Source organism: Leptodactylus fuscus, chromosome 4 (genome assembly GCF_031893055.1).
Source record: "Leptodactylus fuscus isolate aLepFus1 chromosome 4, aLepFus1.hap2, whole genome shotgun sequence".
Classification (NCBI taxonomy): domain Eukaryota; kingdom Metazoa; phylum Chordata; class Amphibia; order Anura; family Leptodactylidae; genus Leptodactylus; species Leptodactylus fuscus.
The window spans coordinates 59,365,983-59,386,124 of record NC_134268.1 but is presented as its reverse complement, the minus strand read 5'-3'; the positions used below and the strand labels follow the sequence as shown (position 1 = coordinate 59,386,124).

At 39.8% G+C, this 20,142-nt stretch overlaps 1 protein-coding gene across 2 annotated transcripts in view; it reads right to left on the bottom strand.

The window, feature by feature from the left end:
• Positions 1-20,142, bottom strand: part of RB1CC1 (RB1 inducible coiled-coil 1) — a 97,158-nt gene that overhangs the window by 17,030 nt on the left and 59,986 nt on the right. For both annotated transcript variants that reach the window (XM_075270500.1, XM_075270501.1), the window contains exons 13-19: positions 19,378-19,504; positions 17,368-19,280; positions 10,975-11,125; positions 9,036-9,144; positions 4,772-4,979; positions 3,566-3,614; positions 872-919 (exon numbers count right to left, since the gene is read on the bottom strand). In XM_075270500.1, the coding sequence (XP_075126601.1) occupies positions 872-919; positions 3,566-3,614; positions 4,772-4,979; positions 9,036-9,144; positions 10,975-11,125; positions 17,368-19,280; positions 19,378-19,504 (2,605 nt within the window). The remainder of the gene's footprint in view (positions 1-871; positions 920-3,565; positions 3,615-4,771; positions 4,980-9,035; positions 9,145-10,974; positions 11,126-17,367; positions 19,281-19,377; positions 19,505-20,142) is intronic.

The window sequence follows — 20,142 nt, the reverse complement described above, 5'->3', positions numbered from 1 at the left end:
TCCCCAAAATTTGGGGGGCAAAAGAAGGGTGCGTCTTATAGTCCGAATGTGGCGCCTGCACCCGCTGTAATAGAGAGGCGGATGCCGGCAAGGGATAGATGCAGGTGCCGGGGCCTGAGACATCGCTGCGCTCCTCTGCCCTGCATGAAGCCAGCAGCGGCAGGGGCGATGCTATTCCGCTCCTCCGTCCCCCCGCCGCTGGCTTCATGCAGGGCAGAGGAGCGTAGCGATGTCTCAGGCCCCGGCACCTGTGCTGGCGTCCATCCCTCGCCGGCATACGCCTCTCTAGTACAGCGGATGCTGGGTCTGTAGTCTGTATCAGCGGCCCCTTCTCCCCCGGGGCCGGTCCCCACCGGCCCCGTACCTGTGAAGTTGCAGGCCGGCTCCTGCGCGGTGACATCGCAGGAGCCGACCTGTTCGGGTGAGAGCCGGGAGCCTAATGAAGCTCCCAGGCCTGTCACTGCTATATTAGTATTGCGGCTGGGTCTATGACCAGCCGTAATACTAATATACAGAATGTCCCATAGACATAGTAAAAAAAAAAAAAAAAAAAAAAAAAAAAAAAAAAAGCTTTAAGAATATATAATAAAAATATGAAATAAATAAAAATTCTAAATCACTCCTTTCCCTAGAATATATATAACAGTAGAAAAAACATTCTATGCGTCCCCCATACAGCTGCAGGGTCACCTGTCAATGTGGCCTTGCAGCTGTTGCAAAACTACAACTCCCATATATTAAATATTTTACCATTTTTTGCTTCAAAATTTTTTTTCCCTATTTTCCTCCTCTAAAACCTAGGTGCGTCTTATAGTCCGAAAAATACGGTAACATAGCAGCGAATATTCTGGTATAATGTGTTATTTCTCACCAGTCTTTGATTTAATCGCTTATTTTCCTCTTCTTTTTGCTGCAACGTCTGAAAACAGGAAACAGAAAGAGAATGAGGTCTACGAGGCCTTCCGGGATGTCATTTAGGAAGAGTAGCAACTGGTTATTTAGGCCCTGTAAATGCCCCACTTAACGCATTAGGGATCTACAATGTGGGTGAAATTAAATATTGTCCTGGGTTTCTTAAAGTGTAACTAAAGTTTTAAACAATTTTTCGTTTTCTGGCAGGATTTGTGACAATTAAATTTTCTAATATACTTTATTAACAAATGTTGTCCCCTTTCTGTGAAATCCTGCATATCGTTATTCTTTACCTTGCTTCTCTATTAAGAGCTGTACCCTGCTCCTAAGGGCTAGTTCACACGGGGACATGGAGGAGGATTTTGACAGCGGAATCCACATCATAATCCTCCTCCATACAATGTTAGGCTAGTTCACACGGGGCCAAAGGGGCGGATTTTGACAGCGGAATCCACGTTATAATCCGCCCCTTTACAATAGTGGTCTATGGAGACCACTAGCGTTCTTTTTTCCGCTATCGGCAACTGCCGTTAGCGGAAAAAAAGGAGCGAGCTGCCCTTTCTTCAGGCGGATTCCGCGGTTCAGCTTCCGCTTGGCAGCCGCAACCTCCGGCGTCGGCCCATTCATTTGAGCCGACTCCGGGGTGGGGTAAGCCGCGACCGCAACATTGTGGCAGGCGGGTTTTGACCATATTTTGACTTGGCTCCCGGAATCAAAATATGGTCAAAATCCGCCCCACCACCCCCCGTGTGAACGAGCCCTTAGTCTATGTAGACTGCTAGCTTTTTTTTTTCTGCTAGCAGATTTTTCTGTTAGCAGAGAAAAAGAAGCGACATGACCTTTCTTCAGGCGTTTTCCGCGTGAAGAGAACAATAGACGAGGCGAAAACCGTGCTGTTTTTTCCACACGTTTTTTTGCAAAAATAAACAACGCTTTTTTTTTTGCAAAAAAAACGCGTGGAAAAAACCGTGACGCGTTTTTTTCAGCCCATTCACTTTACAGGAGGGGAAAAGAGCCAGGCTTTTTTTTTTTTAAAGCTGTTTTTACAAAAAGCTCCAAAAAAAAAAAGCTTGGCAAGGTTCAAAAAAAGCTTCCTAATTAGGAAGCTTTTTTTTCCGGTGCCAAAATGAGCCACACGTTATTTACGTGTGAACTAACCCTAACACTGTTCTCGGGCTTGTGTGTAATGCAGGGAAATAAGGGTGGGGGAGGTAGACACTTCATCGTGTCATCTTTCATAGGACACAGTTTGCAGTTCTACCTAGTTAAAATACAGTCTGGATTGGGATATTTATAAGCTGCTGGATATTACTAGGTGTCATATCAAAGATGAGAGTCTCCTCTCTTATATAGCAAGTTTCTAGGTTTTATAATGTGTGACATATAACTGTTTGAAGCGACACCCCCAACCTTTTTTTCATGGCTTTTTACACTACACCTTAGTCCGTACTCCGTACACAGTTAGAAGAAGAGAACGGACCTCAATAGAGAAGCAAGAGATATAAGAAAAAAAATAAAATAAAAATGCTGAATTTCACAGAAAAAAAAAAGCCATTTTTTTTTTAATAAATAGAGATGAGCGAGTACTATTTGAAACTTCCACTTCGAATAGCGCACACCCATAGGAATAAGTGGAAGTGGCCGGCACGCAGACTTTACGTCCATTCATTCCTATGGGTGCGTGCTATTCGAAATGGAAGTTTTGAATAGTACTCGCTTGTCTCTATTAATAAAGTATATTACATAATTTATGAATGAAACAATTGCTTCCAGAACGTTTAGGAATACAGTGGAAACAAAATATACACTGTGTTAACATGCAAAGCCAAAAGGTAGGGAGGGGGAGCTGGTTACATGACACAGGGATTCAAGGAGAACCAATGTATTTATTCTGAATGGAACAACAGATGAAAATTCACTTGTCTATTGGTTCTAAAGGAGTACATTATAAATACATATGGAGTGATCCTTTAGATCTAAAGTCCTTCATTGAGTTGGAGTATGGCTCTGGTACCGTACAATGGCATTCTGTAACATTTGAATCCCCTATGTGACACCAGAACCATCCTCCAGCCTCATGAAGGCCTATGTAAACCAAAAAACAAGTACATTTGCATCACGGACTGTAGTGATATTCCATTCAGTATACTAACATGTACAATCTCCTATGGCAGGATGGGCACATATCACACACACATGCTCAGTAGGCAAGTGCGGCCACTGCTCTATAAAGATTCAAGAACACCAAGAAGTATACCCCTGACTCCTGCCCCATCCGTCATGCCTTGCACTAAAGTAGTTTTACTTCTGTGGCCACTTCATTATCAGAAATGTGAAGATCCCCAAGGTCCACCCCTCATTATTTAAAAGGAAATTGGATATCTTACTAATGTATAAAGTGACAAAACCCCAATAAATATATATCCTGTTACATGTCCCCCTGCCTGTACAATTACGGACATGAACTATTATACTATTAAACAGGAAAATAAAAACTTTATTCAGTTGCATCAGTGACGCACAGCCACGGTGACAGGATCTTACATGGTACTGTGTTCTGGACATTAAAACTAGATATGTCAGCATAAAATACTAAGGCGAAGCTCATTCACTGCACAAGCATAAAGACTCCAACAAGTAGACCGATACTTACTCTCTCCAGCAGCATAATCTTTTGTTTTTCCTCTGACAATGTAGTGTCACTAGAAGAAGCAGAAAACATGAAACATCATCAAACCAAAGATAATAATTTCATAATTAAATGGGACTTATTAATTAATTGACGACCTATCTTTATTGAAGTGAAAGGGCTGAGCTGTGATACCCAATGCAGCTGCTGCAGTCCAGTACTAAAGAGGGTGCGGCGCTCATGTTGCATCCTCTTCACACAGCTGACCTGAGTGTTAGACCCCTGGAGATCTATTACAGAGATCTATAAGGGTCATCAATGAACAAGTCCTCTAAAATGCCTCAGAAGAAGCAATTTTACTATTATTAGCCATAGTGAAGTCACAAGGATGGCCAATGACTTGACATGGTTATTGAAACTGTCAGCAATAAACAGGGTGGGGTCTACAACTAGCTGACAATCATGTGTGGTGCCATATGGCCCATAACATTAAGTGACCATGGCAGTCATTCATCGTACAGACAATACTGGTGAGCGCTGAAACATAGGAGTACAATAAAACAGTACACTAAATAAAAGTACAATAAAACAGTACAATAAAACAGTGTGTATTTAAGGTCATGACAATTCTTAGCTTTACAACTTGAAAGTTAATCTGCATATTTTCTTTATTTTTTCCTCATTTCCAAGGGCCACAATCTTCTGCTGACATAGCCATATGGGACATTGTTTTTTTAACACACATATACAATGGAATTTAAATTGTATTAATTTCTATGAGATTTTTTCCACTGTTTTTGTACGTAATTTTAAGTTTAAGAATTTTTATCCAATTTTAACAATTTTTAATAGATAAATTCACTATTTATTACTTTTATACTTTTTATTCCCCCTAAACAAAAATTTTATTTATAACCAAGGCAGATTATTTATAATCAAAATAGAACAATCGGATAGGCAAGTTAAACAGGAGAAAAGAATAAGAAGTAAACAGAAAACAAATATGTAATGCAATATATAATACTATATAATACAATATATAATACCCTCCTATTTACTCAGCAGTTAAACTAGTACGTGGGGAAAATAAATAAGAAAAGAAAATGTGACAACAGTAAATGTGTGTCACATCTATTATGTATGGTCCTCGGGGTGCGGCTCAGTAGGTCACTACTAATACAAAGAATAAAAGACTTACACAGTTTAGCCAAAAACAGCAACTGCACTTACTGAACAGCGGTCATGCTGATCTCCAAAGTGGGCTCCATTCTGTCTTCTTCTTCACAAGGAAGCTCAGGCACAAAAGCTCCACTAGGCTCAGAGGCAGGAGCTGTGTGAGTTGAAGACACAAAACTTCTTAGCTTGCAAACTTCCTCATCAAGTCTCTTCTTCTCCTCCAGTAAGCGAGCTCGGTCTTCAGAGAGAGTCTCAATTAAATCTGCAGAATAGCACAAGAAATATGGGGCAGAGAAACAGTTATGCGGGTTCTCTCATAAGGACAATATCCTATTATAGCACATATGCATAAAGGACCCCTCTATACACAAAAAAGGAGAGCCATCCTGGTGTGCCCAAGCCTCTTTTTTATTTTGATGGCCATTCATCTTCAGCGGCCGCGTGCTTTTTAGGGTTTTTCTCATATGACAAGAATGCTACAAAAAACCGCTAGTCTTTTTTACCGCCTCCCATTCATCTCAATGGGCTTTGCAAGACAAAATCCACCTGATGATACTTCTAAAAAAAAATGATTTGAGGGACTGTATTAATTTGAGGCCTGTATTTATTTCTAGTGTGATCTGAGGGGGGGGGGGAAGTGTATTTCACTGTCTGATTGGGGGTCTGTACTAAATTTAGAATCTGATTCAATGTTGGAGTCTGGTTTTCAGAAGATGACTGTTCTAAAAAGCAGTTTGCTTTGGCTTCCAGAATTTTCCAGTTCTGCCCTGACATTCAGCTGTATCTGTGTCATCAAGGACTTTTATATTGGGAGTATCTGGGGACACTAGACAGGACTGTAGAACAGTAATGGTGGAACAGGGGTAGGAGTAGGCACAGTACTATAGTTTTTGCTATAGAGGGTGTGAATGGGCCTGAAGCTCATGATGGACATGTATGACAGTGGTGTTATATGCAGAGAAGACTTTAGACTCCTCTGGCTACAGCTGTGAAGGCAACCACCGCAATCCCTTCATATATTACTTGCCAAGGGTTTCTAGCCAAAAAAACCCTGCTCAGTCTTTGGGAGAAACTGTCACAATTGTCCGGGAACGGGGGCAACATGGTGGCTCAGTGGTTAGCACTGCAGCCTTGCAGCGCTGGAGTCCTGGGTTCAAATCCTGCCAGGAACAGCATCTGCAAGGAGTTTGTATGTTCTCCCCGTGTTTGCGTGGATTTACTCCTATTCTACAAAGACATACTGAAAAAAAAAAATAATAATAAAATCAAAAGTATATTGTGATCCCTATATGGGGATCACAATCTCCAAAAAAAATAAAAATAAAATAAAAAAAATAAATGCGTATGACTTCAATGAGAGAAACATTAATTGTGAATCACTGGATTAACTAGCCATGTATTATGATTGTGTCTTTTGCAACATGTTAAAGAAAATCTCTTACTCGCAAGTGAGACAGTTTTTAATTAATTCTACAGGAAAGAGGGGTGGAGGGGCAAATCCAATTTTCCTATTCACCATAATATCTTGCCTTGGTCTTTAATCTACATCTAGTCTTAATATCTTATACAGTTACATCATCTGTTTTAAAATTGTGATTCAGTTTCCAGAAAGTTTACAATTCTATTTATGCATGACACACTCTGTAATACAATTTCCGCTACTTTCTATGTTGTGCGCGCATTCTTGTACTGATTTCACAGCTCTAATATGGATCTGACTAAAGAAAAAAATCATTATCATAATTTAGTTTATGAGATGATGCAACTAAATAGAAAAATTCTATTAAATATGTAACTTCCCTAAAAGTATTACATCTCTTTACAGAGGTTACCCCCTCTCCTCTTTGACCTCCGTTTTCCCCGTGTGAAGGTTGTAAATATACGATCACAAAAAAAGTTATCCTTAAAACTAAATGCAGTATAACTATTTATGTTTCAAACTGAATATGATATTATGTGACAAGATGACGCCAGCAATATATGGCTATAGCTATATTATGCCTTTTTGTCCCAGGTTGAAACTAAAATCATATGTCCCTGCTGGCATCTTGTAATCCATTGTTTAATCTTTGGAGACTGTAGCCCCATTCCAGCTGATTTGAGCAGTCTCCATTTGGTTGGAGACAACGGATATCTAATTCAAAGAGTCATCTCTAAACAATGGTGGAAAAACCAGTTAGGCTGTCAAAGCATGAACAGATAAAATTCAATTAACCCTAGTCTCTCACACACCTTGTGACCGGGGGTGGATAGAGTTCCGAGCTAAGCCAAAGCTGTATACTAGGTTATATGTATATACTGTAATGCACGCATGGAAGTGTGAAGATTGAGGCTGCAAAGACATTCCTGTGTGTTATGGGCTTTTGACAATGTACCAGACATTATGACAAGATGGCCTCTATACTATGGGGCAACACAGTGGCTCAGTGGTTAGCACTGCAGCCTTGCAGCACTGGAGTCCTGGGTTTGAATCCCGCCAGGAGCAACATCTGCAAGGAGTTTGTATGTCCTCCCCGCATTTGCGTGGATTTCCTCCCATTCTACAAAGACGTACTGATGGGAGGAAAAAAAAAAAAAAAAGGCCTCTATAGCAAGCAACTTAGTCTTTGAATTTGGTCAGCCATTGTCAGTTAGTTGAACAGGTGACCACAAAGGTTCCTAAAGGTTAATACTTTAGTTTCCCTCTTAGTCACTATACAATTTTGTAGATCTGACATTCAGGATGAAATCCAAGTCAGGTAAAAATCAGGAAACATGAAAAAAAAATAAATAATAATAATTAAGTTGGTTTTGCCATAAACTTGACTGTAAAAATTTTCTCTAACCATTTTAAAATTGATATTGATGCTATCTAGTCCCCTGCTCCTCTCCTGCAATATGACACATGCAGGAAATGGTTAGAGAAACCTGCTTGGCCAACCACTGGCTAAAGCTGGACACCACTCCAATGACTGACTAAGTGGGTATTTTTTAGCTATTCCATATGTATTGCTTAAACCAAGAAGTAGAGAGCGGTGGGAACCCAGAAAATGTTGTGACCAGAGCAGCAGAAGACTGAGGGTCTCCGCCCGGTCTCCGCTTTGCAGGTTTCCATCTTCTGCCTGAGAAATTGGACAGGAGACTGAAATCGAAAGTCAGTTTTCCAACCCATGCATTTGAATGGGTTTGCAAAGTGTCTGCCCGTGAGTGTCTTCTGCCTCTCCGCGGATAAACCGTATTTTTTAAACCAGACACAAAGTCGGACATGCAGGACTTTGTGTCCGGTTAAAAAAAATCCCGGATTTGCCGTGGAGACCAGGAGATGCTCACAGGCAGACATTGACTGCCGAGTTTCCATATCCTGTCCAGTTTCTCGGACTGAAGACGGAAACCGGGCGCAGGTGTGAACCCGCCCTGAGGAGAAATGTTTTGTTATGTGAATACACCTATGTTTTGCCTTTTCAAAGGGAACCTATCAGGTGGTTTTTGTATCAGAAATTGACTCCCATCAAGCACAGGATGAAGTAATTCCTTTTCTATTGGTGCCCCTCTGTCCTCTTTATGTTGCAACAAAGTGAAGTTATAAAATGTTTGAAAGTGTAGTAAGTCATATGTAAATTACCCTGATTTCAACCATTTATAACTTCACTTTACTGCAACAAAAAGATATCAGAGGTATAATCATGGAAAGGGAATTACTTACAAGGGAGTCTTTCAGGAGGTATCAAACTAATGACAGTACCTTATAGGCAACTTCTACACTTTCCAAATATCCCTTTCTTATTTGGCATTGCAGGTCCAATTTCATGACAAGAAGGGGATTTAAGGGTGTTTGTTCTTCTGTTGTGGCTTCATTCTCTACTCTAGATATCCACCCCTAACTGCTGCCCAGAAACATACATATTATATACACTAAAAACGTAAAGGAAGTCTGTCACCAGAACCGAGCAGAATCCATCAAATCCAGACCTGCATAAGATTAGAGTCACCTAAATGAGTGTTGTCTCCTTGTGAATTAGTGCCTCTATTGCCGAGATAGTGCCGATTTTGCCAATATGCAAAATAGGCCAATGGTCATTGCTCCAAAAAGGTTAGCGGCAATGTCCTTAAGAGCTCATTTGCACAATCACAAAGACAGTGATATCTGAACAAAGGAGGCAGCAATTCACAAGTAACCTTAACCTATCTGGGTTCTGGCGACAGACTCTGTTTAAGAATACCGTACTCATTATAAAAATCCTGCTGTAAGAAGAAAGACGCATTGAATGTGTGTTCAGCTCAAACTTCCTAGCAAATATGTAAGGATTAATATTGTCATTTTCTCCAGGAAAGCACTTACCCTTATCTCTCTCCTGCTGCTGCGTGACACTTTTCAGCTTCTCATCCAGATCATTAATTATATTTTCTTTTTTAAGTCTCTCTCTTGTTAAAACTGTGTTAAAGTTAGTCTACATAAAACAGAGGGAACAATTCAGTAATAATAATAAAAAAAACATACAATATTATCTGTAGATACAGGGAAATGGAACGCTTATCAAAGCTAAGGATAAGATGGGTGTACGTTTTCCACTGTTAACCTGTTACTGCTGAGAGCTATGATATAGTGTGCTGAAGGGTGCCAAAAGAAGATGGCATCTGCTTCCTTCTCACAGCTCTGAACATTTTATATAAACGTAGAACTTCTTATTGCAGATATGCAAGTTCGTACTAATAGCCCAGGTGGCACAAAAACTTGTGGTGCCAAATGGCTACTAACAGTATTGAAAGAATACAATGGATATATATAGTCAGATTTATAAGGCAATCTTGAAAAACAAAAACAACTGTCTTTGTTGCCCAAAGAAACCAACCCCAATGCAACTTTCATTAAAATGTTTTTTTATCATTTGCAACATTTCTATATCCGCAGGATATGCCATAAATATCCCTAAGATTTGGGTCCCATCTCTGGGAATCACATCTATCTCAAGAACTATGTTGTGGCTGCAGTTAATGAAGAACAGACTATGCATATGCAGCTCTCCCTGTACCCTTCTATTAGTCCTCTGAGACTAGCTGAGCTCCTTTCTAATACAAAGTTAAAGGGGCTCTACCATTGGGAAAAGTCATTTTTAGATAAGCACATCCATACATAGCCTTTAGAAAGGCCATTTCAAACCTACCTTTAGTATGTAAATTGCCTCAGTAGATTTTGAATAAGTCAATTTTTATTCATATGTTAATGAGCTTCCACCATGCACTGAAAGTGTCTGTGTGCACTGTCTGCTCTATGTGTGTGTATACAGGTAGTCCTCGACTTACGACGTTGATCCGTTTTTCCACGGCGTCGTAAACCGAATTTCGACGCAAGTCGGAAACATACGTAACTGTACCATATGACGACGCATAGGAACGGATCAACGTGATTTAGTGTGCAGCGGCTCGGAACCGAGGAAGACTGTACCATATACAGTATAGTATATCCGCTGCACACTAAATCACGTACTGTACAGGGAGAGCTGGCAGCTTGCGTTTATCCGGGAGCTGACTTTTCTCATAGGAATGCATTGGCCAGCATTGATTGGCCAGTGTACAGAGCTGACTTTTCTCATAGGAATGCATTGGCCAGCATTGATTGACCAGTGTACAGCATTCGGCCAGTCAACGCTGGTTCTGCCAGAGGCTTGTCTGTGAGGAGGTCCAATCTTAGACCCCGCCTCCTCACAGACGAGCCTCTGGCAGAACCAGCGTTGATTGGCCGAATGCTGTACGCTGGCCAATGCATTCCTATGAGAAAAAGTCAGCTCCTCGTAACAGCAAGCTGCCAGCTCTCCTGACTAGCAAGGACCTACTCGCTCATCTCTAGTTGTAACCACGAAATGTCGTAACCCGAGGACTACCTGTAGGCTGCTGTGCTGATGACTCCTCTCTGCTGTACATACACGTAGAGCAGACTGTGATCACAGACACTTCCGATGCACGGTGGAAGCTCATTAGCATGTGGATAAAAACGGACTTATTCAAAAATCTACTGAGGCAATTTACATACAAAAGGTAGGTATGGAATAGCCTTTTTAAAGGCCATGCAAGAATATGCTTATCTAAAAATGACTTTTCCCAATGATAGAGCCTCTCTAATAGTAAATAAAAAAAAATAATGGAAAGATTTCTACATCTTGATTGTTAGCATCTAATTCTAATTTTGGCTTGAAAATACTGATTCACAATAATGTTAAACTCTCCAATGTCAGCATGAGGCCTAAGCATGGCCTAGAGCAATACACCTTCTTATCACAGACCTGTTGTTCAGCTATGAGAGAGATCCTGAGGTTCTGCAGTTCTTCAGATTTTTTCCTTTCCAGATGTTCAAGATGCTCAGAGATAAGCTGTTTCTCCTGTTGAAGCTTTTCTTGGAGCTCACAAAGCAGACTATGTGCAAACCCAGAAGAACTTAAAACAGAGAAGAGAGAATTAATACCAGATACAGTAGAATAAAACAGCAACAATAAACCTGTTTGTTTCCTTTTTCATAGTTTTATACTACAAGTATAGTGTTACGTTTTCCTCTTTTCATTTCGGTCAACCTGCATTTGGGAGGCTTTCACAGATATAGTCAACAATAAATATCAATTCTGCAGGAATACCCCATTGCTGCTAAATAGAGTTTCCAATAAAAACATTTGGAGAAATTTATTAAAACTGGTGCTAGTCTTAAAATGGTATTCCTATCTTAAAGATTCTATTTTTATTTGTAGCTTAAGTTTTATCCATCTCGCTGGGTTAGCCAGATACAGGAAAAAAATAGAATTCCTCAGTGTTAGAGCTGGTTGTCTAGGTTATAGACCTGCTCTTGGGTCAGAATGATACCTTGGTCCCTGTTCCTTCCCATCTATACTATCTCCACTCTTGTTCTTTTACAGTTTTTGAGCCCTGATAAGGACTAGTACAGTTTCTTGCTTCGTGATTCTGTTCTCTATGCAGAGATAACTGTGCTTTTTAGAGCAAGTATCTAAGCTGGAAAGAGCTGACAACCAAGAAGTGGAGTGGAGAGGAGACAGGAAGAGAGCAGAAATCCTGAATTAAAAAAAAAAATCCTTAAATTCATTCCCTGACAGGCGCAAGCCATGCCTGAAACACTCTGGCCTCTTCGTATTTCTTGAGCATGTAGGTTCTCCTGATTAGAGATGAGCAAGTACTATTGGAAATGGCAGTTTCAAATAGCACGCACCCATAGGAATGAATGGAAGCAGCTGTGTCCATTCATTCCTATGGGTGCGTGCTATTTGAAATGGGAGTTCGAATAGTACTCGCTCATCTCAAATCCATACCCGTAAAGAGTGGCCGTAGATTTGTGATGTAATTCTAGGAAGTTTCCTGTATAATTTATAGTAAATCACAGCCAATTGTATTAAAAAAAAAAGTGACAAGAGGGGTGCTGAGATGTGCCATAACGTGCAAAAAAGTTGAAGTGCTTTATTTGGACATTTTTAGGCCACTGGATTAATCGGTTTCCTAATACATCCATTTAAGACCTTTTTTGAGGCTGCTTCAAATTTATAAAAAGACCCAATTTTATAATGTTTTGTCCATCTTTACCTTAGTTGTTTTTTTTTTTTTTTGTAGTCCCCACAATTGCAGAACAATCATTTGTGCTAGCTTAACTGTGCTGAACCTGTCTGCTATAAGGGCTTGTTCACAAAGCGTAAAATTTTTCCGCCATGTGTTTTTTTTTTTTGGCGCAGGTGAATGAATGGGCCTAAAAAGGAGCAGGTCTCAAGCCACAGAATCCACTGCAAGATAGGACTTGTTGCTTCTTTTTTCTGCTACTAGCTAGAGGAAAAAAAAAAAAAAGCTAGCAGCTCCCATTGAAGTCAAAGGGAGCCGTTTTTGAAGGCGGATTACGTGCAAAAAAAAAAAAAACTCCATGTGAACATGCTCTTAGGTGGGCATCCAAGGATGGAGAAGAAAGACACGGACCATCCATCTGACAGTAGAGTTCATAACTGTTATGAAACGTAACAGAAATGATTGCTCAGGAATGGCGAGGACTAGAGAAAGAATTCCAACTGAGTGTTACCAGTTTGGGTTGGGATCCTGCTAAATCAACTTATTAAGACTAGAGTCACACTTACAAACGACAGAAAGCGCATCGACTAAAACAGAGGTTACCCCTGAACCACATAGACTATTCTCTCCGCCAATTTTCGGAAAAGTCTCCGACGAAGACTCTGATGCAAATGTGAACCTAGCCTTAGATGTTCTAGGTGAAATATGAGGAATACAGTATAAGGTAGAGTTATAAGTAAACATGCTTTTGTTATTTCAAGGGGAATAGAAGTATCGTATATACTCGAGTATAAGCCGGCCCGAATATAAGTCGAGGTCCCTAATTTTACCACAAAAAACTGGGAAAACTTATTGACTCGAGTATAAGCTGAGGGGGGGAAATGCAGCAGCTACTGGAAAATTTCAAAAATTAAAATGGTTGGAGTTTTTGGGTGCAGTAGTTGCTGGGTGCTGGGAAACGGGAGGGGGTGTTTTGGTTGTCTGTCTGCCCCTTCCCTGAGCTTGAGGACTGTTTCCCCCCCCCCACTTGGAATTCAGCCTGGCTGAATATAGGGTATCTGCAGTGCTCCTATTAACCCCTTCCCGACGGAACAGGAGCACTGCAGATGCCCTATATTCAGTGGACCGGGCACTGTCAGACACAGGGATACCTAATGTGTATGTGTTTCATAGTAATTTTCTACTTTTATATGTATTCTAGGGAAAGGAGTCATTTACAACATTTATTTTTATTATATTTTTTAAAGCTTCCCCCCACTATCTTATGGGAGATTCTATACATTACTATTGCGGCTGGTCATAGACCTCTCCCCCCCCTCCACAATAAAGGAATTATTATTTATTTATTTATTTGCTTGACTTGAGTATAAGCCAAGGGGGGCTTTTACAGCACAAAAACTGTGCTGAAAAAAAATCGGCTTATATTCCAGTATATACGGTATTTACTGGATTAGACAGATAAGGAGCGAATACTTTTTATAGGAAGTGCACATAACAACCTCAGATCTGTTAACAGAAACTATATGTCTATCATGTAAACTGCACTTAGCTCTCCAAGTAATGAATTCCAGGCCTACAAAGTTTTAACTTCAACTTTTAAAATTTTCAACACAGATGCAGGGAGTACTAGATTAGTAAGGGGGCGTTTGCACTTGTGCCCCTGTCCATCCGCCATACTTCCGTCCTAATTCCCGGAGAAACTAGGAAGGGGACGGCTTCCAAACGGTCAGTGTTAAAACCCATTCACTTAAATGGGTTTTTAAAGCAAACCACTGGTGTCTGTATGTAGCCACTCCGTCTGGAAATTTTTTTTTTTTTATTTTTTTTTGCACGGACACAAAGTTATACATACAGGACTTTGTATACATGCAAAAAATATGCCAGTCTTAATGTCCGTCCATCCCACCCTTAATGTTCATGCTACAATCAGAGATTCCGTTGGCAATTCTAAGAGATTGGACAGCAAAATGACAGACACCACAATGGAACCCTTTAGAAGTTAATAGGATCTGATAGCGGTGTTAGGGTATGTTATCAAATGGATGTGGCACTGACAGTACAATTTCTAAATAGACAAGAAGAAAATGGATAGCGTGCAATTTTTCTTCATTTAGCTCAGCTTCTCTTACCCAGAGCTGTGAAGCATAGAAAAAAAATTAATGGTGCTGCACTTCTGTTTTAGACATTGTCCAAGAGGAAGGGCTCTCCAACCCAAAATACAAAGATGTAAATGGACCAAGCACATACTATTATGAAGCCAAGTTCTGTAGACTGATCCTCAACACACAAAGTTCATGGTAAATTGCATACACATTACTGGGATAAATCAAATCTACATATAGCCACCCATCCACCAAAGATTAAAGCGAGTCTGTCAGTAGCAAACTGTCTATAAACCTAATCCAAACCTGGCTCTGTTATTCAGCTTTGAAGCCCCATTTTCATGTAAATAGCCATTTTCCCATTTTGCATATGAATAAAATGGTGATTTATGTGAAAATATGGCTCCAAAGCTGAACAACAGAGGAAGGTTTGGAAACTGTATAATCGCCTGTGAGTATAGCTGACAGACTCCCTGTATGTACTGCATCTGATGAAAGATTTTCTTTAATGGTCTTTAACCTCTTAAGGACACAGGGTAGTTTGTATGTTAATGCTTGGCGAAACTTTTTTCATATTTTCCCTCTTTGTCTTCCAAAATTCATAACATTTTTATTTTTCTATCAACATAGCTAAGCTAGGGCTTATTCTTTGCGGGACAAGTTGCACTTTCATTTGTCACCATTTTGCGGTACATATAATGTTTTGATTAGCTTATATGTATGTTTTTTGGTGGTCCATGTGAAATAACACACAATTCTATAATAATTTTTTGCATTTTGTTTTTAGAGTGTTCACTCTGTCCGATTGGTCATTACAATTACAGCAATATCATATTTAGATTGTTTTTTTTTTAAATTAAGTTTTACAAATAAAATGTCACTTTTGGAAAATGAATGATTTTCCTGCAGTCACTGTAATCTGACATCTATACCTTTTTTCCTGTACTGTTGACGAAGATAGGTCAGGGCTCTTTATTTGTGGGAAAAGCTGTACTTTCTAATGGTACCAATGTTCGTTATGTATAACTTTTATTGTTATTTTTTGGGGAAAGCAAAAGTGATCAAAACATGTTAATAATCACATTGCAGTCTTTAATTATTTTTTTTTACGGCATTCTCCATATGGGATAAATAACACCATTTTTGGATAATGGGGACTTATACGTATGTGGGTAATTCCTAACATGGTTGGTTGTTTATTTTTGTTTACACTATACATTCAACCCCCCCCCCTCCCTTTTTATAAGTTTTTATTGTTTGCTAGTCTATATTGGAAACTATAAGTTTATCGCAGGGGGTTCAAGTGTTGACGGGGAGAAGGGGTGAGCAGGGGAGAATTTTGTCCCCAGAAACTGTGATTGCTATGGACTATAGGCTCAGCGCGACGTAATAGTATGGTGCAGAGTGAGAAAAGGTTAAAGGGAATCTATCATTAGATCTATGCATTTTTCAATAAGCACATGTTGGAATAGCCTTTATAATAAAATGCTTTTTTACTGATATGCAAATTCAGCTCACGGAGCATAGGGGGCGTTACCCCTGTACTCCGAGCACTACATCGTCATGGCCTGCATTCTGTCTCCTTCTCATCTTAGATACTCCCCCTTCTTTGAAAATGAATCCTCTTTGCTGCACTTTAATTATGAACGAGCATACTGCGAGGGCATTCGTATAGTTCTAAGGAGCGTTAAGCATGCGCCTTAGAACTACTCAAGCGTACTGCACCTGCGCGCCACGTTCATTCATGAAGAAAGCGCAAAAGAGGATTTATTTTCAAAGAAGGGGCATATCTGAGACGAGGAGGAGACAGAATGCGGGCCATGACGATGCTGTGCTCAGAACACAGGGGTAATGCCCCCCCCCCCCCGCCCTGTGCTCGGTGAGCTGAATTTGCATATCAGTAAAAAGCATTTTACAGGAATGGAAGAAGGAAGGTAGGACTAGAATAGCCTGTCTAAAGGCTATGGGTATATACCAGGAGGGGAGCGCACTCTGGTCAAGGAAGTCGGACTCGCATAGAAAATTGCGTATACTTTATTGGAAGGTACAACGCAGAAGCGTTTTGGGCAAATCAATGCCCTTTTTCAAGTGCATAAAACTTAAACCATGACCTGGGCCGTTCAAAGCGTGTACTAAAGGCTATTCCAACATGTGCTTATTTATAAATGCATAGATCTAATGATATAATTCCTTTAATAGAGCTTTTTCATGCAAATCTGTACAGAGAAACATATGCAAATGAGTAAACATTACTGAAATATAGGATCTGGAAACAATACATTTAGCCTTTGCCTCCGGTGGATGGATGGCTGACGTGTATACAATTTACCATGGCCAAGGACAACATCTGTATGTTGTATGTTCCCCGCAGGGTTTCCTCTCACACTCCAAAGATATACTGATCAGAAAGCTCTGAGTGACGGCAATATCTATAAAGTCCTGCAGAATATGTTGGTAAGTAATACTCATAAATTCTGTATTAAATAAATGTCTACTGAAATTTATGATGCAATAGTAAAAAAATTAGGAAAGCCACCCGAGGAAATTTGGGAGGACAAAAATAGACATCAGAGGAAGGAAATAATAAAATAATGTAAAACTAATGGTCTCCTCAATGCCATTCTAAATGTTCCTTTTTATTTTTTTAACAAAATACTCCTAATGAATTCAATGTAAAGCCTGTTGCTTGTCAAGGGTTGTCAAAAATCTGGTACGGCTTCAGACAGAAATAGCTGAATACATAAACCAGCCAAACAATGCCTAAATGGTAAAATCTCACATAATTTATATAATTCTGCTTTGGTGCCATCTGCAGAAAAATTTGGAGGCAATATTCCACAGCTTTGTTCCTCGAAACAGACCATTCATCAAGTATTACAAGTCCTATCAAATATTCCCACGGCAAATTTCAGCTTTTAGAAATGGATTTGCCACTTTCTGGTAAAAGTTTTAGATCATGATTTACAGAAAATAAAAAGATATTTTTCACCAAGTGCGGAACAACAAATGAAGACCTCCTCCTACCTCTTGCTTAACTCCTGCTCGATGAATTGCATTTTTTCTAAAAGTTCTTTTTCGACAGTTTGTCTGTTTAGGTCAAAGTCTTTAAGAGCAAGGTGCGCACATTCCTCCTTTTCAGACATACACTTCTGGGCTAAGGACTCTCTTTCGAGCTTTTGTGTGGTCAAAATTTGATCTCGCTCTTCAAGTTTCCGAAGGGATGATTCATAAATGTCCTTTTGCTCCTTTAATGACCTCTCGTGTTCTTCACTCTGTTTCTCGAGGGCTTTCACACTATTATTCAGTTGGCTACGTAGGACACTCATCTCTTCCTGGAGCCTGCTCTCTATTTCTAGAGCTTTCTGATGGACAGATGTTAAATGGCTAATGTCTCTTTGCAATGAACTAGTTTCCGCTTCATGCCTTTCCAAAAGCTCAGAAATACACTGATTTTTTTCGGACGTCAACAGCGTTTTAAGTTCGGCAAGTCCTAGCTCATGTTCTTCTTTCTGAATTCGCATCAGGCTATTCAGGTTTTCGAGATCCTTCTTTAGGGCTTCCGTCTTCTCGTCAAGTTGACATTTTAAGTCATCCTGCTGTTGCATTTTACTTTCTTCCAGAAGTAATTTCATTTCATCTATTTCACCCTCTTTCAACGCCAACTCAACCTCCAATTTACAGCGAACGTCGGAGAGTTCAGAAAGTCTACAGCTTAGTTCCTGCAACTGAGACTGCTTCTCCTGAGCAGTGGTTGCTGAAGATTCCTGCAACTGGTCAATCTTGAGCCTATGATCATTCTTTAACTTTTCTAGACTACACTTATGTTCTGCTATTACATTTTCAAGTTCTTGTGCATGCCTGAGCTTTAAATTTTCCTCTAACTCTTTCAGGTGTGTTTGCTCTAAAATCTGAAATTCCTCCTTCAGTAGCCGGAGTTTTTCTTCGTTTTCAGCGTGAAGCTTCTTAAAATCCTCAAGCGCCGCTTCCCGAGACTGCTTCAGTTTCTGAATTTCACACGTCTGCTCTCTCATGGCACTTTCAAGGCGGATAACTTTTTCATCCTTTTCACTCTGTAAACAAAGAAAGGTTTCATTTTCCCTTCGAATTGCAGCAAATTCATTATCTTTACTCTGCAAATCATCTTGTAGGCCGGTAATGTCAAGCTTCAACTTGGCAATGGTTTCTTCATTCACTTCATGATCTTGCTTTGATACGTGGAGCCGTTTCTCATATGATTCCTCTAAAAGCCGCAATTCCTCTAAATGCTTTGCTTGTAAGGCGGTTTCAAGAGAAACCTTGGTGCGCTCGATCACATTTAGAATCTCGGCAGAAACACTTTTAATAGCATTTGCGAATTCACTCTGCTCTCTTTGTACGTGTTTCCTTAAAAGGCAAAGCTCTTCTTTGAAATTCCTCAAGTTAATTTGGGATTCTTGGGCAACCAGTTTACACTTCTCAAGGAAAGTTTTCAAAGAAGCATTTTCAGTACTTTCGTCTTTTGCTCTACTTTTTGTATCCTGCATACGTCTGTTGTCGATCGCATTTATAACAGAGGAGTACAGAGACTCCACCATCATTTCTGGACTCTGCGTATCGCTAATATTGGGAGAGACAGGGTTCTCCTCTATGACAAACTCATTGACTGCAGACATAAAATCAGATTCAGGACTATCTGCTAATGAGTCCAAATCCAAGGAACCCTGTTTAATAGCCTGTTCAATATTTGGATGGGGAATTGTTTCAAAGTCAAAGGTATGAGCGTCAATGCTGTCTGGAGACAGTTCTTCTAAAGGTCCTGGAATGGCAACAGAAGGACAAATGGGACCCTGAAGACTGAGCGATGGAGGAGACTTGGATGAGGTAGTAGTTGTGGTTTCGTTTGCATTTTCAATCCTTGGTGTTGTTACAGACTGGGGAGAAAGCTGGCCATTTGAAGCCTAGAAAAAAAAAAAAAAGGCAGGGATATGAGATAAGCGAAAAGAAGTTGACAAAACTAAATTTCTAGAATTTCCATGTATTTTTGTAATGCTATACCTTTTGTTCATTTAACAGATCTGTAATGGTCTGGGACATTTCATCCAAACTTTGCGCAGCTTTAACCAAGTTATGCAGAGCACGTACATGCTGGTGTAGAGGCTCAAAGTCACAAAGTAAGGGAACCCTAAGGGTAAAAGGACAAAACTTAAAAAGTTATATACAACAGTGTTTCAGAAGAGAAGGTATAGTACATACTATATAGAAAAGGTGGCCATACACATAATACAGAAGTAGATTGTTGGACTAAAACTATCCTTATCTCAAAGGGGGAGTTTTGTGGTTGGGCATCATTAATAAGGCAATTATCCCTATTTGTACAATACTTTGGAGATTAGTGGAGAAACAGTATTACAGGATTATCCTTACGGGAATGACATCAACCCCCGGTTGACTCTGTTGAAATTCATGTCGGGGATGGTACTAAATTGCTGTCATTTGATAAGGCACATTGCTTCTTTCCTCTTTTCTATTATTTGTGTGATCTGCTAGGAGCTCTGTTATAACATATGATTAGTACCTGACAGTTTATGAGATACAAACTATTGGTATATATGGATTTGGTGGATAAAATTATTGCTACATTGGTCTGTCCTAGGATTATCGCCAATACCACAATACTGTCCTCATGTCTTTAATCGCATTATTTGTTAATAAAGTGTATACATTTTGGATAATTTTGTGGGGATGAGTCCTTTTTCGCTATATATGCATTTAATTAATGGACATTTCATCTAAACTACTGTACTTCCCGATATTGAGCCT